This window comes from Carcharhinus amblyrhynchos, chromosome 18 (genome assembly GCF_965287045.1).
Source record: "Carcharhinus amblyrhynchos chromosome 18, sCarAmb.v2.hapA, whole genome shotgun sequence".
In the NCBI taxonomy this organism is placed as follows: domain Eukaryota; kingdom Metazoa; phylum Chordata; class Chondrichthyes; order Carcharhiniformes; family Carcharhinidae; genus Carcharhinus; species Carcharhinus amblyrhynchos.
The window spans coordinates 36,629,119-36,650,197 of record NC_137341.1 but is presented as its reverse complement, the minus strand read 5'-3'; the positions used below and the strand labels follow the sequence as shown (position 1 = coordinate 36,650,197).

General features: G+C 40.7%; 1 protein-coding gene across 6 annotated transcripts in view; it reads right to left on the bottom strand.

Moving 5' to 3' along the window:
• The window catches only part of trrap (transformation/transcription domain-associated protein), a 219,792-nt gene that overhangs the window by 120,924 nt on the left and 77,789 nt on the right, over positions 1-21,079 (bottom strand). For all 6 annotated transcript variants that reach the window (XM_080206827.1, XM_080206829.1, XM_080206830.1 and 3 more), the window contains 11 exons: positions 20,896-20,964; positions 17,434-17,553; positions 14,606-14,725; positions 14,182-14,343; positions 12,087-12,268; positions 11,095-11,293; positions 8,425-8,553; positions 7,341-7,607; positions 5,055-5,261; positions 3,861-4,019; positions 2,219-2,344 (listed from right to left, as the gene is read on the bottom strand). In XM_080206827.1, coding sequence (XP_080062953.1) covers positions 2,219-2,344; positions 3,861-4,019; positions 5,055-5,261; positions 7,341-7,607; positions 8,425-8,553; positions 11,095-11,293; positions 12,087-12,268; positions 14,182-14,343; positions 14,606-14,725; positions 17,434-17,553; positions 20,896-20,964 — 1,740 coding nt within the window. The remainder of the gene's footprint in view (positions 1-2,218; positions 2,345-3,860; positions 4,020-5,054; positions 5,262-7,340; positions 7,608-8,424; positions 8,554-11,094; positions 11,294-12,086; positions 12,269-14,181; positions 14,344-14,605; positions 14,726-17,433; positions 17,554-20,895; positions 20,965-21,079) is intronic.

The following is a 21,079-nucleotide window of genomic DNA, read 5'->3' as shown; positions in this document are numbered from 1 at the left end:
AAGAACATTTAAGTGAGGTTACTTTTGCAACTAAACAGAAGATTAACTGCTCCATAGTCAAATCCACCAGGCACTAGTTTTATTCAAAATCAAATCAGTAAGCCACAATGATTTTCCGAAAGCTGAAACATTTATTGTGCGTGGTAAACCAGAATCCCTGGTTGCATTAAGATAGTAAGAAATCTCACAACACCAGGTTAAAGTCCAACAGGCTTATTTGGTAGCACAAGCCTTCAGAGCATTTCTCCTTCATCAGGTGATAGCGACCAGATTAACTTAGGCCAGAACAGAGTGTCCAAAAATGCTTCAGCTACAGGATCATTCCAACATGTTTTAAAAGCCTTGCAATTTTCCTGGGCAATGTGCTTTCTAATGCATCAGGAGGAAGAAATGTGAAGGAACTGAATACATCAGTTCAAGGCTTCCTTTTCCAATATGAAGTACACTTTGGTCTCTCCATCATAGAGTTGTGGAGTAATACAGCACAAAAAAAAAACCCTCCAGCCCATTGAAGCGGATATACTTGCCTTAGGAAGATTACAAATTTACTTAAGATCGAAAAACTGTTGTTGATCTCTATACAATGGGAGATTACTTCCATATTAACAAGAGAGAGAGAGTTTGAAACTTTCCCCACATCGTCCGTCACCTTCCTAGTCCTAGATCTTTCTTGAATGTCACTAACAAAAAAGCTAAGATGAGAGCTTTAAACATCATCCAGCTGGTGAGAGGTACTCTGTCGTTACACTTTGTGGATGCAACTCCGTTTTCAACTTTCTTTTATGCTGGATGCTTAAACTAGAGGTGAAGTTTAAACTCCACTTTTTAAAGAGGAAAAAGATTGGCTGAGACTTCCTAATAAACATTTCTTTTCCTTCCCCACTTCTACCAGAGTAGAAAACAAATTCAATTTTTAATGCAGTTTTGACGAAGGGATAATGTGGAGATGCCAGCATTGGACTGGGTAAGCGCAGTAAGAAGTGTCACAACACCAGGTTAGAATTCAACAGGTTTATTTGGTGGCGCAAACTTTCACAGTGTCACTCTTTCTTCAGGTGAAGGAGGAGTGAGTCTGAAAGCTTGTGCTACCAAATAAACCTGTTGGACTTTAACCTGGTGTCATGAGATTTCTTACTGATGAAGGGACACAGACCTGAAACAAACACTTTCTCCCCCACAGATGCAGCTGGGCCTGCTGAATATTTTCTGCTTTCTGTTAAATATTTCACATGGGCACTACAGTGGCAAGCACTGCTGGCTCACAGCGCCAGGGACCCGGGTTCAATTCTGGGTGCTTTTGTTTCCTCCCACAGTCCAAAGATGCGCAGGTTAGGTTGACTGGCCATGCTAAATTGTCCTTAGCATCCAAAGATGTGTAAGTTCAGGGGATTAGTGGGGTAACTACATGGAGTGAAAGGAAAAGACCTGGGTAAGATGCTCTACTGGAGAGTCGGTGCAGACATGATGGGTCAAATGGCCTCCACCTGCACTATAGGTGTCCTATGATCTGTGGCAATTCCAGTTTTAAGCGTTTTCCTTCCACAGAAATTAACATTAGAATTAAAAATCAAGTATGGAAATCTTTGCAGCTTAGGTCAGAAGATGATCACCAACTGAACCATAATATTTTCACCCAATGACATTATTACGGCAACCACTTTAACAACACAGGTCTAGCAGAATGAATTCTGTAGACAAGTCATGCTAGCTGAAAACAAAGAAAGGCAACATTAAATGGAGTAGGTTCAGCTAAATACCAACTATGTCATTGAGTAAAATGCTAAACATTAATATCAAGTGTTGCCACTTTCATAATAGTTCAATTATGTGAAAACATGACAGATTGATGGCAAACTAGTTCACAGTTACACACTGTGCTCAAGGTAAAGCAGTTAATTATCTGCTTTGAACTTCAGCCATCGTTGCTTTTAATAGCTATTTTGCACTACATAAACCACAACATGCTTACAAACTCAAATATTTGCATCTCACAAAGTCACAAACAAGCTTTAATCTATCGACTAGGACAGCTAAACTTACAGTAATTAAACTGTGCTAATGCATTCATTGGGAATACATTACTCGACTATATCTAATTTCCCAGCCAGATTAATGACATGAAATGGATTTTGAAGGGTGGACGGAAAAAGAGGGAGAAATGAAGAAATGACTGCAAGCCCTTCTACTGCCCCCACCTCTATTTCTAGATTGTACTCACAGTTCCAGCGTTTGTTCTGAAGCGTTTCACATCCTGAGCTGAATCTACCGATAAACCTCGTCTAACGTTGCCATTGGTGGCACTGGTTCCTTCGCCACTGCTGTTCGCATCAGCATCAGAATCCGGCTACATGGGCGGGTGGTGGTGGGGGATGAGAAAGCATTCAACACATTAAAAAATTAATAGTAACATATTTCAGTGAAGTAGCATAAGAATAAACCATAATAAAGCATATGATTTATGTGAGCAGCAAATCTCATTTCAGCAATCACAATAAAGGAGTTTTGATTCCTTTTCTTCTTTTGGATCATATGTGGTCAGCTGAGATGCATACTTATTTATATTTTATTTTTGATGTGGTAAAGCAGCCAATACATACACAGCAACAGCCTTCTTGTACTCTATGCTTGGGGATTCAGCGTTATCCTACATTTTATGAATGGACCCCATGTCTTTACACACCTGCATGCACCTCCTTCCGCATAGACTGTCAGGCTACATGCCAGGTGTAAGTCATAGCAAGAAAAACTTCCATTTACATCGCACCTTTCTTTAGTTCGATGTGTTATGGACAAATGAAATAGTCTGGCACTGCTGTCACTGGCACAAGAAACACGGCAACCTATTTGCGCACAACAGTAATGAGATAAATGCCCAAATAATAGGTTTTTTTGAGGGATAAATATTGGTTAGTACCTGGTGAAAATTGCCCTGCTCTTCTTCAGACTACGCCCTAGGATCTTTCCCTCTTCCCTAACACTGTAGATGAAGCCTCAACTTAAAGTCTCATCTGTGACTCCCAACAATGAAGCATTTATCACTCTGCACTAAGTGTCAGTCTAGAGTTTGTGTTTAAGTCTTGGGAGTGGGGCTCCAGAACCCAAAATCTTCTGACTCACAAGGCCAAGGTAGCCATTAAATCAAAATTTAACCAGAGACACAATCAGCAGCAAATCTAGATTTTACTCTTGGGTGAAGACCTCACACAAAAACAAAACTAAATTCAGAAATAAGAAAGGAACCAATGCTTTTTTAAAAAACAATGTCTCATTCTGTGCCTAGGCATGCAGAGTAAGATCCATCAGCAACTTGGACAGATGCTGGCAATCTCCTTCATTGATAATGAAAACGTTAATCGAACTTACACGTACATAAATGCATAATTCTTAACTTGAGAATTCAAATCCAAAGCTGCCAATTGCTCCTTGCTCTCAAGTTCATTGAATCCCTACAGCACAGGGACAGGGCTGCACTGACCACAATCCCACCCAGGCTCTACCCCTATATCCCTACATGTTTACCCACTAATCCCTCTAATCTACGCATCTTACGGCACTAAGCATGGCCAATCAACCCAACCCGCACAAGTTGCGTGACAAATAAAAGGAGGAACCCTTAAATATTGACAACACTCTGGTAATGATGCATTTGGAAGTAAATAGTGCTGCATTTTTGGAATCTAGCTTTACACAGCTCAATTTAAGCAAAACTATCCATCTTAAGACAAAAAAAACCCATGACTTTAATCTAGTACAAGATTATGTTAAAAATTTAAATTTAAAATAAATTTTTAATTCCATGTTAAAAATGTCCAAATGTTGGGCATTTGAGATGAGATTATACGCTAAATATATCATTTTACCTGCTGGTCTTTGATTCGCTGTAGTTCCCACTTAATGACAACTTCAGCCAGATCTACAGCTAACTTCCTCTGTTCAATGGTGACACTTGGGGTGAAGCCTAGTCGCTGCATGGCACTAACCATGTGTTGCACAAGATGATGTCTCACCGGGAAGTACACCTGGAGAGAAACATTGTCCTCAATAGTATTACCGAATACGCAAAACACAGTATTTAAAGTGAAACTGCCTCTAAATGAGAAGGTGGATTCCATCATTGCCTCCTGTAAAATACTGTGTATCGATGACACGATTTTGCTGACATCTTAATAATACTCATATGTCAATTATTGCAATACACGTAATGCACCTTCTGGTAAATATTCATATCAGATTTGGCTTCTTTTTGATCCAAAAACTTCATTTTGTCAAGTCGTTTTTATATCATGGACACTGGACAATTCAGAGTGGAAGAAAAGGAAGAATTAAACTGATGGGTTCAAACAATAGGATACACCTTGAAGGTGAAATGCAAGAGGGTTAATCCAAAAAATCTTCGCTCAACCCAGACAGATGCATCTTTCATATAACAAAGAGCTTTTTCTCTATTACTTTAACCTTTGCCCAGGCTACTTCATGTCGAGCAATGTTACAAAGTGCTGATGCAAAATGACAAGCCTTTCGCAAAACATCAGTAAATGCTGTAGAAAGACCACAAATTATCTAATTCTTTGAAATGCCAGCTTTAGGAAGGAATCCATTGTCCTTCCTATTTGCTCTCTCTCTCTCACTGACCTGTCCTTCAGGTTTTGAGGTTAGTTTCTGATTGTTTGGCAATTCTATTTCCTTCAAACCATGATAAATAACTGTATATGACAACTTGTCTTTCGGCCAGAGGACAGCCAACAGAATTAGCGTATAAACAAATGATCCAACTGCTTCCAGACAGTGACATCATCAATGAAAAAAGACCATCTTTTTTGCCTTCTATTCTCCTGGTAATTGCATAATAACACTGTTGACTAATCGCAGCAATCAATCTTTATCAATTAGTCTACACCAGATGTCAATACAAGTGGTAGGGAGCTTTGGAAGCCACGAGGTCCAAAGGTACCTTTTTCCTCCCTGGTATGGCTCATTTTAAGTACGCATTTTAATTTGAGGTTGTTTGCTAAAAGATAGTGGTTAATTTTATTGTTCTTGTAACAGGATCTTACCTTGAAATGTTGAACAATGAGATGCAAGATGTGGACCAACTGAGGCACTGTATGTCCTTCTTCCACAATGATTTTTCTTGTCCAGTGTGTCAGCATTTGATGCCCATCTTCCATCCGAGCAGGGACAGCAGGAGTCAAAATGGCCATCGCTTGCCTGACTACCAGTCGAGCTTCCATAGCATGGGCTTTAAGCAGACTGAGGAAAACCTGCGCAAAATCGAGAGATCAAAAACTTAACTTAGAAATGCTTAAGCTAAATATGTTAATGTCATCTTAAAATGATATATATTGCCTTCCTTAAGACACGCTTTAAAAGCTCTCTTTGACCAAGCTTATGAGAACCCCAGCCTATGCCTCACCAACATGCAAGTCCTTTCTGTTTTTATCTTGCCTGTGTAGCAAGGTATAGGAGCATTGACCAATTTATTTTCCTGCTTTTACATGGGTACTTAAGGTAAAATTCCACCTTGAGAAGCATGCCCAATTTATTAGAACTTTCAGAACCAAACAAAATGTCTCAGAAAGAACGTGGCGCCTTTGAATCATAGAATCCCTACAGTACAGAGGGAGGCCATTTGGCCCATCGAGCCTGCACCAACAACAATCTCACCCAGACCCTATTCCTGTAACCCCAAGTATTAATCCTACTAATTCCCCTGACAGTAAGAGGCAATTTAGGACAGCCAATCCACCTAACCCACACATCTTTGGAGTGTGGGAGGAAAACCGAAGCATCCGGGAGGAAACCCACACAGACACGGTGAAAATGTGCAAACTACACACAGGCAGTTATCCAAGGCCGGAATCAAACCCGGGTCCCTGGTGCCACCCAACCTAAGGATTCCCCAAAGTACTCCACAGCCAATGAAGTATATCTCAAGTTTAACTGCTGCTGTTTGTTGACAAACGTGACAGCCAATTTTGCACACAGTAAGTTCCTACAAACAATAATAAGGTAAGAGACCAGAAGGTCCTTTTATAGAAGCATCAATTGAGGATAAATGTCAGCCAAGATGTGCAGGAGAACATCAACAGTTTTCATGGAATATTGTCAAGGGATTCCCTACATCAGCTTGAACAGTCACAGAGGAATCCAGTCCAATGTCAGATCTGAAAAGAAAACAGACACTCCACCACAATGAAGTACATCTCAATACTTCACTGATATACCTGCTTGGATCATATGCTCAAAGCCTGGAGTGAGACTTGAACCCACAATCTGCTGTCTCAGAACAGTGTGAGATGCAACCTGGAGCCAATTAGCTAAATTACCAGAGTTTCTTCCCCCAGTACTACTTACAACTGGCAGAACATTATTAACAAAATTCTGACATTACACATCTGCATGTAGAAGTCATCCTGATTCAAACAGAAACAAACTTAAGAGCTTTTGTTAATAGCTCAACACCAGTTACACAGGCATTAGTCACCATGGCATCGCTGGACTTGTGCAGTTTTATATAACAGTTGTTGAATTGGTGTTCCAGACAGCAAAACCAAAATATCTAGTTTGCCCTATCTTTAGTCTTTGCTTCCAAGTCTGGAAATAAAAAAGTGACAAACACAGCAAAAGATTTGGAAAATGGATAATAGTTCAATCCAATTTTGCTCAGCTGAAAAAAAATTAGTTGGGTGGATCACTCTACACAGATATGCAGTGAAACCTGGGAACCACAGACATCTTATTCACTGACATCACTTGTCTTATTTTTTGTAGGTGTCCTTATTTTCAAAATGGTCATTGTCTTTATTATATATATAAAAAAGAATCTTTACACAGCTTCCATAGATTCAAAGAAACCACTCGAGCTCCTGAAGTGAGTTGTACAAGCATTTGATTCCAGAGTTAGTGCTTCTCGTACTGGGTAACTGTTTGCCACTTCACAAAGATTGTTTCTTTTGTAAAACTCACTGAACTTTGCATTAACTGGCATGCACTGACCCAAGAGTTTTAATGGGGGTGGCAGGACACAAAGATCATATGGGGGAGCTCTCGTTAATTTGACTTGGAGAGAGTTGGGGAGAGAGCAAATTTGCAACAGGCTTCATGTCATAAGAAGGGTTCAATGTATTGGAAGGCTGCCCATAATTCGTTTTTTGTTGCAAGTCCATGGGTCACAAAGCGCCTCTCCTTATACATTTCACATCTCCAAACAAGATGTCCATTTATTCAGGTTTCACTGTTAGTAGATACGGCCAACACCTTCTCAATTAAAATCAGATATTCAGGGTTACACTTACATAAAAAGCTGTATGGGATTAAAGGGTTTATAATGCAAGGCCTACCTGCAAGACAATTTTTTTATGGATTGCAAATTTGGCTATGATGTGGGCCAGCAGCAAGTGGCCACTGTATTTGCAGGCCGGATCCACACAAGTCTTGGAAAGTAAGCAAGGCCAGGCAAACGTCATCAGGCGTCTCAGCTTACTGTTCCGATTTTTATTGTTGTCGTGGATGTGATGAGGCGCATGCTCAACAAGAAGAGTTGCAAACTGCAGCAAGTAAATCCTCAAAGCGTCTAACATTTCAGCGTGCTTCTCTGGGTCCAGTACCTGAGAAAAAGATTAATAGGCGTACTGATTAACAAATCAATTCATAAGTACAGGCTTGAAGTTCTGGACAAAGAACCAAAGGGGAGATGAAGTGAGAATTACTTCTTACTTTTTAAAAAAAAAGTAAAATGAAAAAGGTATTTTTTAAATAGCAAGAAGTTTTTTTAAAAAACATAAGAGCTATGATCTATGATGCATTGCCCGAAAAGGGCAGTGGAAGCAGATTCAATCACACCCGTGAAAAGGGAACTGGAGATATGTTTGTAGAGGAAAAATGCGCATGGCTATGATGAAAAAGCAGAGCGCGACTAGTTGGATAATTCTTTCAAAATGATGGCCCAGGCATGATGGGCTAATTGGCTTCCTTCTGTGCTGAAGATTCTACAGGAACCACGACTGCAACATCGTAAAAATGCTTCTAAAAGCCAGGGTAATCTTTCTATTCTTCTACACAACGTCAGTAGCTGCAATTACCCAAAACAAAATACATTCGCACAAAATAAATTATGTAAAAGCTGTGAGCATCTTGAATCCTCGAAAAGGGTGCAGAGATCATTGCCAGGAACACCTTAAATTGTGGAGATATCTGAATTATTAATATTTACCATCTAATATCGTTTTCTTGTTAAAAGCAGAAATGATTTATGAGTTGCCACAGGTGGGACTACATTTGAAGTCACAATGAAGCATAATCACACTTTCAAACTGCTGAATAATCTATGAAGAGTTAAGCCAATTACCAAACTAACACAGCAAAGAACAAATGCACAAACTTATAGCATGCATTTACAAACAACAAGTTTGCCATCAGCAATACCTTGGTAATGAACACACTTGTGATGCTTTCAGGGTTATCTCCCTCGGGGTTAGGTGGCCCTAACAATTGCTCCCCTTCGCCTTTGTCAAAGCTGTACTGGAAAGCGGGGATCAATATGTGCTGCAGAGCCTAAACAGAAACACAACAGCATACATCATCAGCAAATCACACAAGGTATACTTTTCGATGCATACCCTTGAAAATATGAAGTGCCTCAGTGTTCACAGAATCTCAGAATGATATCACACAGGAGGCCATTCGACCTATTATGGCTGTGCAGGTCCTTTGATACACAGCGCATAGATAGTGCATTATACGGTGTCGTTACTTACAGTTCTGAAGGTGGAACATTAACTCTTATGTGTGCAACACCTCAAAATTTCAGCAATGTTTAAAAGAACTGACAAAATTAAAAAGTTGAAATTGAAGTTAAAAATGCTGTCTCAGCATCAGGGACCCAGGTCCAATTCCGGCCTCCTCCCTGCATCTGTGTGGGTTTCCTCTGGGTGCTCCAGTTTCTTCCCATGCTCCAAAGATGTGCGGGTGAGGTTGATTAGTCACGATAAATTGCCCCTTAGTGTCAGGGGAACTAGCAGGATAAATACACAGGGTTAAGGGGATACAGCTTGGGTGGGATTCCCTTTAGTGTCAGGGGGACTAGCAGGGTAAATACGTGGGGTTAAGGGGATAGAGCCTGGGTGGGATTGTTGTTGTTGCAGGCTCGATAGGCCAAATTGCCTCCTTCCGCTCTGTCGGGATCCTATGTTAAATTCAAGCTTTTTTGTGAACAGGTAGATCTGTCATAATGATAGGCAAAAGTATGTTATTGTACAAGAGGAATACATCAGATCACAGGAACCAGGGATGGCTGTGCACCAAAAACTGCATCCATCAAAAGGTTCATCTGGCTGAGGAATGCCACTAATTTTAGTAAGCATCTTCTGTAACTGACGTATTTCTGCTGGCAGCTACTGAACCACATGCAAGGTCACAGATAATGGATGACAAGCAGCAAATAAAACTGCAAGCAAATATTCAGTAGTTTGTTTCCTTTCTAATTTGTGAATTCTTGTTTAATTGCAGCTCCAAATAAGAACATAACTTATTACACTGCTGCAGCTGAATTTCCGCCACTGCTTTGGTCTGCTTTAGGCCCATTTTTTGATATTTACAAGTCAGACATTTTAATGATTAAAACATAAAACACCTAAAAATTAAATCCATTCATCCATCATTAGCAATCACAGCAGAAATAGATTAAGTGCACAAATACATTACATCTAGAAAGACACTGCTACATTTTCCCATTACAGTTATACTATAATGGCTAATCAATCTGGAGAATGATGGGTGCAACAGCTACAATAAAACACACTCAACACTGGCTTAGAGGCTTTGAAATGCCTGGGCCCAGCAACAAATGAATTACATGATATCTGAAGTGATTATATCCCAAATGGATCAGGGTTTTAATTGCACCTTCAAAGCTGCTCTGATCTGATGAGCAATGATAACAACAGTGTATAACCCCAGGAAATTTTCTCTTCTCGAATGAATTAACCTTGCCATTAAAAAAAAGTCAAGCACCTGCCACCATAGTGCAAGCTGAAGACAGGACACCAATTTCTAGAGATGGGTTTAAAGGTAACTGACAAAAGAACCAGAGGTGAGGCGAGGCGAGGCAAGGAGACTTTGCTTTTTTTTTGAAAAAGGTTAGCTGTCGTGATCTAGAATTCACCGTCTGAAAGCAAATTGAATCGTAAATTTTGAAAAGGAATTGGATAAATATATGAATGGAAGAAAATTGTAAGCCTATGGGGAAAGAAATCAGAGGAAGTTTTATTTTCCCCATCATGTTTTACAGGATGTAGGGGTCACCAGCTAGGCCAGCATTCATTGCCCATCCCTAGTTCCCCTCAAAGTGGTGGTGGTGAGCTGCCTTCTTAAACTGCTGCAGTCCCTGAGCCATCCTGAGTCCATAGTGCTGTCAGGATGATGAGTGGCTTGAAGGGGAACCTCCAGGTGGTAGTGTTCCCAGGTATCCGCTGCCCTTATACTCTAGGTGGTAGTGGTCGTGGGTTTGGACTGTGCTGCGTAAGGCACCTTCTTGAGTTCCTGCAGTGGAGCTTGTAGACAGCACACACAGCTGCCACTGTTTGTCGGTGGTGTAGAAACTGAATGTTTGTGGAAAGGGTAGAAATCAAACAGGCTGCTTCGTCCTGGATAGTGTCGAGCTACTTGAGTGTTGTTGGAGCTGCACTCATTTAGGCAAGTGGGGAGTATTCCATCAAACTCCTGACTTATTCCCTATAGATGGTGGACAGGCTTTGGGAAGTCGAGAAATGAGTTCAGCTTTGACCTACCCTGGTAGCCACGGTATTTACATGGCTAGTCCAGTTCAGTTTCTGGTCAATGGTAATGCAGAGGAGGGTGATAGGAATGCAATTAATTGGACAGTTCCAAAGGGTCGACATAAAGACAAAGGGCCAAATGGCCTCCTTTTGAACGGTAGAATTCTAGGATTCAGTTGCCTACGGTTTATTTGGTTCTGGCATTTCCTGCAAATTAAATATTTATTTACCAAGACATGAACGACACTAGGTGCTTAAGGTACATCTGCAGGAAGTGCAATGTGCCAACCAGCGTATTTCTACAATGCACTACCATCACCTTGGCTTTAAGTTCATCCCCAAAGTTTGGATCATAAAACTCCACGAATCGGAAGAACAGGGCACGCTTCTGTACCACACTGTAATTCTTTGGGATCTCTTCTTCCATGTACTCCTTCAGAAAGGTCATATTGCTTAGGAAACGCCCAGTAAACGCGCGAAGCAGCTGAAACAGCAACTCAATCTCAGCGTAATTCCGCCTGAAAGAATATTAATATTCACAGATCAGTTACTTTTACAAACAAAATTTTAACTTTATCTGAGCTTAGTCTAATCAGTTAACAGTAAGTTCAGCTGTAACCTCAAATGAATCTCCAAGAGACACTGAATGAGCACTTAAGCATTCACAAAGCTTTTTTTATTCCAAATTGTTAGACACAATTTGATTAATGAAGGGTTTTGACAAGAGCAAATAGGGAGGAACTGTTTCCATTGACAGAAGAATCAGTAAGCACAGGACACAGACTCAAGTTAATTGGCAAAAGACCTAGAGGGAAAGTTAGGAACATTCTTTTGTATTATGTTCTGACGATCAGGAACTCATCGTCTGAAAAGGAGTTGGAAGCAAATTCTTAAAGGAAAAACCTGCAGAGCTCTGGGGAAAACGAGCAGGAGGAATGAGACTGATTGATCAAGGGCTAGCACAGACAATATGGGCTGAATGGTCTCCTGCTATACTGTTTGGATTCTATGATTATTAAATAAATTCCAACAAAAGTGTACCTATGAAAAAATGCAATAGGCACACAACACAATAAAAATAAATCAATAAATACTGTAATTTTATGTCTGAATTACAACAACACTTGAAATCTCATAGCTCATGCTTCGATTAGACACAGATCCATAGGAGAATATTTTTACAAAGACTTTGGTTGTGAAGAAATATTTCAAGTGCAAGAAATTTATAAGGAAATGAAATTATGTCTTTAACTGCACTCCCTTTAGCAAATACAGTAAGCCAATCTCTCTTTTTTAAGAAAAGTTACATACTTGCAATAATTCAGTAGGCAAAATGCAAGGAGTTTCGGTTCCTTCCAGTGAGTGGCAACCATGCTTTCCTTACGGTGTCGCTCCTGGAAAGCATCGCTCACCCATACCCGTCGTAAGTGGCTCACTAGCTGAGGCTGGCCAGACAACCAGTTCCCATCGTTCTTCACTATGATGCTGATTATCTATTGAACAAAATAGGACCACAGTAAATGAGCCAATCTAAAAAAAAAAATTCTTGCCACTCAATCTGAGCAATAGAGGAAAATGGGATTGGGCAGTGGGTAATACACCTCTCAACTGCTGCAATGCTACACAATTAAAAAAATTGACCGATGAATCCTGAGCTCTGTCCGATTAAAATCATGAAGACGCTCGAAGGGCTGAAAGCCCTACCACATAGCACCAATGTTTCTATCTCACATCACGCCAATCTCCCACTTATACCTTCCAAAGATGGCCATGTCAAGCTCAACTGAATGCCACTCTTGGGGTTGCGGCACAACTGAAATTTGTAGCCTGGGTTCTTTAAAAAGTGACGACTCAAAATTCAATTTTGTGAATCAAACTCTAAAGCTTTAGATTTAATAACTTTTACTGAACTGGCACCAATTTACTTGCTTTTGCGGTGGGCTTAAACTATTTAGAAGTAACTGAGCTACTCAAAGAATAAAAGACAACCTACCCACATAAATTACAGGAACTGCTTCCTGTAACACAAGTACTTGCTCGTCATGAGTTAATTCCAAGCCAAAATGGCATTTACGAAAGCATGTCTAGCTTAGTTTCTTAATGAGGATGAATGGTACAGCCTTTAGGCAGTGCAGGTTCCAGCCCATTCCATGTCATATTTAATCTCCAGATAAATCCGAGTGCCAGTCAGTTGGTGCAGTGATAGAGATAGCAGGCCAGGTGACAATCTTTGAATGGTGGCCATAACACAGTGTATGAAACAGTGATGATTTACAATGGAAGAGAGAAGCAGCAGCAGCAGCAGCAGCAGCAGCAGAAGAGAATAGGTCTCTGCCGCAGGAAACCAAAATCTCAAGTTTGGTTTTGGTTCCAAACTGGGACGTTTTAGGATTGAAACAGCTTACAATTATGGAACACCTTTCACATTATCAGAATGTTCCAAGCTATTTTACTGTCAATTAAATACATTGTGAAGAAATGTGGTGACTATTGTAATGAAGGAAACACAGCAAAAAATTCACACACAGTAAGCTCCCACAAACAGCAATGTAATAATCAGTAGTTTAATGGAAGAATTATGAAGGCTTTATCAAGCCAGAACTCAGTCTTTTCTGAAATGAGTACAGAATCACAGTGCAGAAGAGACCCTTTAGCCCATCGAGTCTGCACTGATACGAGAAGCATCTGACCTACCGACCTAATCCCATTTACTGGCACTTGGTCCAATGTTGTGACGTGCCAAGTACTCATCCAGGTACTTTTTAAAAGATGCAAGACATCCCACCTCCACCACCCTCCCAGGCAGCCTCCTGTCCCTCAGCTTGAACTTGTGATCCCTTGTGACTCATCCTTCAACTCAGGGGATCAGGTCACTACCCTAGTCTTCTCTGCTCCAACAAATCTCTCTTCATAACTTAAATGTCTTATCCTGGTGTATGGCCTCTGCATCCCTTCCAGTGCAATCACATCCTTCCTATAACATGGTGACCAGAACTGTGCACAGTACTCCAGCTATGACTTCACCAAGAACCATTTGGCTCACTTGGTTAGATGGCTAGCATGTGGCGCTGTATAATGCCAGCAGCGTGGGTTCAAGTCCCATTCCAATAGGTAGATTTAGGGCTTGTCTTCTTCCCTTGACCCTGAGAGGAAGGCAATGGCAAGCCAACATTGACAAAAGCTGTAAGAAAACAGCTCAGGACGTAGCATCAGCAGATAATGAGCCAAGGACCTGCCTTCAGTAACAACGCACATGAACGAATTAACGTATACCCAGTGGCTGCACTTGAGTAATCACTTTAAACTTTTATCCGCTGATGTCCACTACTTCAATTCTGTAAAATGTAAAAGAAGAACTTGGGGCTGTAGCAGCACAAGTGTCTATTAACTGGGCAGAGGTACTCACCTTGATGGCTTGGAACTGGAGGTCTAACCGAATGGTACTGGTACTGGGAGAACCTGGCCTGACGGTGGTCTGTGCCCCAGGAAACAGTAGGTTGACAAAGCGGCCTGGTGTGGCAGCCAGCACGTCGCGGAGAGGCTTTGCATCTTTGTGCTTCAAAAAACTCTGGAAAGCAAGCAAACCAGTAAGAGAATTTGTCTCAGAACACAGGATTGTTGAATTTCGTGACAATTTCGTTAAGTAGCTCTTCAAACAACATCAGCCCGGCTTCCATCATATCAATGAAATTAATACAATGGCATGTTCCATATTTTTAAATGCAATGGTCACAACTAAAAGGAGCCAACAGCATCCCGCCACTATAACCTACTTTACTGGAGCTATGATTTGAAAAAAAGCAGGTCTCCAAAGGGTTAATGAGCATTACCATGAACATTCTGCTCCACTGAGGATCATTCAAAGTGGCCTCCATCATAAAAAGCTCAACAGTTTGCGCTGGGTATCGTGTTAGAAACTTTATCAGAGGTTCACGGAATGGACTTCCAGCCTGTGGAAGTGGAAAAAGTGATGAGAATCTCACTTAAATTTGAAGCAAAGCGTAAATTCTATTTGTTCAGTTGTATCAATTAGCAGAATAGACATAGCCACCATTTGACAGCTGCCCTTTTCACCACTCAGATTCTACATTTGAGGTTCACTCAGGATCAGCATTAACATTTCACTAACCTCAGAGATGCCAAAGTTGGTGTAACTAATTTTCTTTCCCATATCCCACCTCACCTGGCTTAAACAGACAAGCATACACCTTTCCCTTCCTTTCCCCCAGCAGGGATCACTGGACACTAAGAATGAACTCCATAGCAGAATCAGTCCTTCACACGGCCCTCACGCTTCTTAATCATTGCCCTATTGTTTCCGTGGAAGTAGCAAATGCAATTACATGGAGTCTAAACTGAAAAAATATAAACATGTTTGCATACAGTTAAACTGCTTTAATCAAAACATTACAGGACCCAAAATAACAAAATCTGGGCATGTGAATAGAAGTTAATAAAGTTCAGTTGTAGAGCTAAATGCTGTGAACTGAAACCAGGGTTTGTATTGAAGATAAGCTGCTGCTAACACTATCAAATGGAGCGAAGAATAAATCAACAAATCACTATTTCACTTTTAAATTTATTAACAGATTATAGAATTAAACTAATATGGGAATCAATTTTAAAAGAATTGAAAATCAAGTTCTGGCAATAGGTCATCGACCTGAAACATTAGCACAGCAAAATGCTGCTCACAATCTCTGTACCAGAGACAGGCCCAGCAACTTTGACAGCCATGTCTGAATCTGTTGATGCAGAGCTCCGGAGGCTTCAGTGAAGTAGTCCATTCCATATGCACCTGGACAACGTTCAGGCTTGGACTACTAAGTGACAAGTACGATTCATGTCACACAAGTGCCAGGCAATGACCATCTCCAACAAGAGAGAACCCAACCAGTGCCCCTTGACCTCAAATGGTATTAACATTGCTGAATTCCCCATCAACATCCTGGGGGTTACCACTGATCGGAAACAGAATTGGACCAGCCATAAAATTACTGTGGTTACAAGAGATTGTCAGGGGCTGAAAATTCTGCAGTCGGTAACTCCCCTCCTACAAGATGCACTGTAGGAGCTCACTAACGCTCCTTCAGCAGCACGTTCCAAACCCAAAACCTCCAACAGCTAGAAGAACAGGGGCAGCAAATACATGGGAACACTACCACCTCTGCAAGTTCCCCTCCAAGCCACCCACCATCCTGCATTGGAATTTGTCTTTCCTACACCCTAGCAGCATTGTGGGTGTACCTATACCCCATTGACTGCAGTGGTTCAAGGTGGGAATTCACCACTGCATTTTCAAGGGCAATTAGGGGTGAGAAATAATAATGCTGGCACAGCCAGTGAGGCCACATCCCACAAAAATAATTTTTAAAACTACTGCACTTGTCAATCTCAAGATCAAAAGGGAACAAATGAAATTTGACAAGACATTGGGCTCACTGCCAAGCTATGTTTGGATCTGGAATGCATGCCATTCAAGTGTGGTGGAGGCAGACTCAATAGAAGTCTTTCAAAAGAAAATTAGATTTTTTTTAGAAGAGAAGGATTTGTAGGGCTACTTGGAAAATAGGTTGGGGGTGGTGGTCATTGGTCATTCAGATGGCCAACGTAGACATGATAGGTCGACTGGCCTCCTGTGGCAATCATTCAATAATTTGCGCAACAACGTTTTAGGGCTAGGTGCTTCCAGGTGGGAAGAGTGCCCCGAGGGTGGCATGGTGGCAGAATAGTAGCACTGCAGCCTCACAGCGTCAGGGATCTGGGATCAATGCCAGCCTTGGGTGACTATCTATGTGTGTGTATGTGTGTGTGTGGCTGCGTGTGTGTTTCCTTCCTTTCTCCAGATGCTCTTGTTTCCTCCTACAGTCCAAAGATGTGCAGGTTAAGTAGCTTGACCATGATACATTAGTACTGGGGGCAGGGTAAATACAAGGGGTTACAAAGATACGGCCTGGGTGGGTTTTTTTTTAAAATCGGCGCAGGTTTGATGGGCTGAACAGAATCCGTATTGTGCAGAAGGAAGGCAATGAGTCATTTCACAAATAATTAAAAAATGCAAGCCACTGGTACTAGAAGGCATTTCAACTTTAAAACAGCTACAGAAGTAATCCAACTTTTTAAAATAATCTGATTTAAGGACTTCAACAAGATTCTGACAGCATTTATTTGATTTATAAAATTATGCATAAATTTATGTTCCTTTGAAAATGAATCTTCCCACATAATTTGATCCAATTCATTTGTACCATGAGCCCATTATGAAATTACCACAGCATAGTTTTGACACAATTCTTAGGCATGACTTCTATTCACCGCACCATATGATCTGTCCTTATTGCCCACATTAGAGAACACTGCTCGATCATGCTTAGGCATGCTCCATGAGCAAATCTTGCCCCTCTTAAAACTCTCGCCTCCACATCATCATAGAAGGAAAGCCTACAATTTACTTCAAGGTCAGTGACTACTGGCGTAATTATTTCCCCGGTGACTGCAAACCCCAGGCAATTAACCCTTTCTCTGTGCGCAGACACCGCCTGACCTGGTGAGTGTTTTCCAGCTCTGCGTGTTTGGGCTTTCAGCTGTGTTTGGCCAATGTAAGTTATTTTAATGCTAATGTTTTGAGGGGTTAGAATTCGGAATCGAATGTTATTACCTCAATAAGCATGGCACGTTCAGTTTTCATTACCACTTCCAGCAGGGGTTTCACCAGTGTCTGAGGTGCAGCCGGAATCAAGTGAAAAAGATTAATGATAGCCGAGCAGATTTTCATTTCCTGTGCAAGCAAATTAGCAAAGTTATGAAAAGGGCCATCGAACCAAGTTACTGTACAGATGTAAAGGATCAGTCCATTAACTATACACATAACTCTTCCATTTTCTACATCAGCTATAATTCCACGTCAGCAGAAAACAATGAGCGTAGAATGGTGCCAGTCTTTCAGCTAATGAAACTCTGTAGATCACCCAATTACTTCTTATTCATGTGACGTAATTTCATTGGATTACTGATTACTCTAGCAAACAAACAGCTACTATATTTGGCCAATCTAAAATCCAGAGATGAGTGGCAGAAACAAAATCAAGCAAATGAACACCACTCTTTATAAATACTTACATAATTTAAATGTAACCGTCTATTAATAAAGAAAACACCCAGTCAGCATTGCATCGTTTTGAATTCCTATCATAACTGAAATATCTGCACACAGATCCAAGAGAGAAATATCTTTTACAAAATGTAAAACTATTACTTGCCTGTATGTTGCCATTAAGTTTTCACATGTCGTAACACATGATTGTATATTTGGATTGATAAGATTCTTAGAAGGTAAGGCTTTCAGGAAATATCAAGAGATTATGGTATGAAAGTGGAGCTGATGTAGAGCTGCCACGACCTTATTTACCTTAGTCCAGGTCCTATTTGTTCTTATTACACGCGTGCTCCCATAAACTAACTATTCACTCCTCCATGTGCTCCCTTTGACAAGAATGAACAAGGGGCTAGGGGTGGGCAAAGCATGAAGAGACTAGGAGAAGAAAGAAATTAAAACGTCGCAATAAGGAAACTTTAAAAAATTTTCCCAACGTATGACATGGCGGCAAAATGAAGTCCAATGGTTGAGTCTGACCATCTGTTGATTTGGTTGAGTACACCTAATGAGATGTTATCCCGGAGTCTAAGTGGCATGTTACAATACTGAACAATTGAATTGTTTTAATAAAACATACCACAGAGACAATGGCCTGTAGAAGCATTTGTTTTTTGTGTGTAACGGATCAGATTACAAAGCAGTTTTAAATCACTGTTTGGTCCTCCCGTCAAATACTGTTTGGGAGACGTGCAGTATGCAGAAGTGGAAGCATTTGGGGAAATAAATTTATATTTAAGACCAGAGATAAATTCACCAAATCTCTATGCACCATTTCTAAAACAAAAAAAAGTCCTCGACATGCTCTTGACTTTTTAACACTTTAGATTGAATCCACAAGGTCACAAAGAAGACAACCACTAGAAGTTTCCACAGCACTGCAACTTCAAACAAGATGCACATCGCGAACAAACGCACTACTAAAACAGCTCAGTACAAGACAGAGAAGACGTCACAACAACACTGGATAATTTCCTGCTGCACTCACAGCCTTTACCAGAATTCTCACCTCTACCCCCTCCATGGCAGGCTAAACCAAAACAAGAGTCATGACATAAAAGAAAATTGAACAGGACAGGCAATAAGTGCTACTCACAATAATGAGACTGAGTGAATGAATGAAGGAATGAATAAATTAATGAAAACCCAGAGGTTCATCAGAGCATCGTTTCAACATAGCTGGCAAGCAGTCACAGAGGTCTTGCATGCTAACAGGTATGGATCTCAAATGGTGCCCTGTATTGCTTAGAATGACTGGGATGTCAAGACAGTGGGCACACTGGAGCTGTCCTTCATATGTTTGTTTGCCAGAATGAAAGCAGAACATGGCCATGAACAACAAGGGGAATGAGGCCAATTGGACAACTCTTGGAAAGAGCCAGCACAGTTGTGAAGGGGTCAATGGCCTCTTTCTGCGCCAAGATCCAACAAAAAAAATGATAGTTAAAACATATCGCAAAAACTGCCAATTTAAAAAGGGAAAAAAATTGTTCATACAGCACTGAACAAAACAATGCTAGCAAAACAAATGGACTTTATTACCACAAACTGACCATTAAAGGAAAAGCTGTAAGCTTCCTCAGAGTCAATGGTGCGAAAATTTTTCCTTCATACTTCAGAATCTGGGTGACATCTGCTTTGTGTCTTTGAGAAACACATCAGCATTTAACAGCTTTGCAACAACTATTTCTTCAGCTATTGAAGATGGTGGGGGCAGGGAGGTTGGTTGTTGGTTGGGCAGTGGTCGGGCATGACTAAGATTTAGTGTAACAATCAGTCTCCTTAAATTTCACCAGGGAGAAACCTTACAAGTGGAATCAACACAACAAGAATTCCACATATGAAAGCTGACAACCAGGACTCGAGAATTAAACCTCCCTACGGTAATGTTTCTCCAAATGGATCAGGCCCAGTAGCAGGGAAAAGAGTGGAGCTGCATCTTTATACTATCTTCCACACCTTCGGAATGTTTAAAAGCTCTTCAGAACTAATGAAATAGATTTGGAATGGAGTGAGGTCAATGTAGAGCATTGCCCCCAAAAGACAAAAATGAAATGCATATTAGTTACTTTACAGAGTTCATTAAGGAATGAACACCAGCCAGGAGAACTCCCCTATTCATTTTTTTTTAATATAAACACTTGTCATTGGATCTTTTATATTGACTTGAGAGGGACAGAGGGGGGGGGCCTTGATTTAACATTTCACTAGAATGGCAGCACACGCGACAGTGTGACACACCCTCAACATCGGCATTGGAGTATCAATCTGGCTACTGCGCTCAAGTCTCTTGAGTGGGGCTCGAAGCCATAACCGTATAACTGACAGGGAGGAATGCTACCCACTGAACCATGGCTGAAAACGAGGTGCAAGTCAAATTAAAGCCTCGCTGTTTGTTAGTTGCTGCAGACATTTGAAGTCATCATTCAGTTTAGTCATAAACCTCCTCCACTTGGCACACGGGAAGAGACGGGGAGTGTCAGTGAGATGGGGAAAAGAATATGTCTAAAATGCAAGCATTTGTTATCACCAAAGTTTTCCTATTCTGTTTGCTTTGAAATATTACACAGTAGTTGAGACATGACAATTATTCCAATTGGAAACTCTCTTAATGGTTCTTCAGGAACTGATGACTTGCAAATTTTTCAAGTTAATTGTTCACAAAAGTGAAAGGGCTTAAAATTAGTTAGAATGTTGGAATTTAATTAGACATTCTTGAAACAATTAAGCACAAAGTTTCAGCAAATTATAAACACTTGTCATACTTTTCTCAAGGTTATCTGTCATTAAAAAGCAAACAGTCAACCCCACAGGCTTCAGTATAATGGGCCCGTAGGATTAAATTGCTAATTAGTCACAATAGGTCACATTCAGCATTATTTCTTAAACTGCAGCAGCAGAAAAACCTTGCATAAACAAAATAGTTGCAGAAGTTTATCCAACAATGAAGCAGTTTTCAGGACTTACATTGCCATCACTCCTCTGTCCCCCTTTGTGTGTGAGGACCACCACTTCCATCCATTTACGCAAGTGTTGCTAAGAATGGAAAGAAAAATGTTATCCATTAAATTTGTTTCCACACCGTTAATTCGTTAGTTCACCTACTTTACAAAAAAAAAGCTTGAATGTGGAACTTGATTCGAAATGCTGT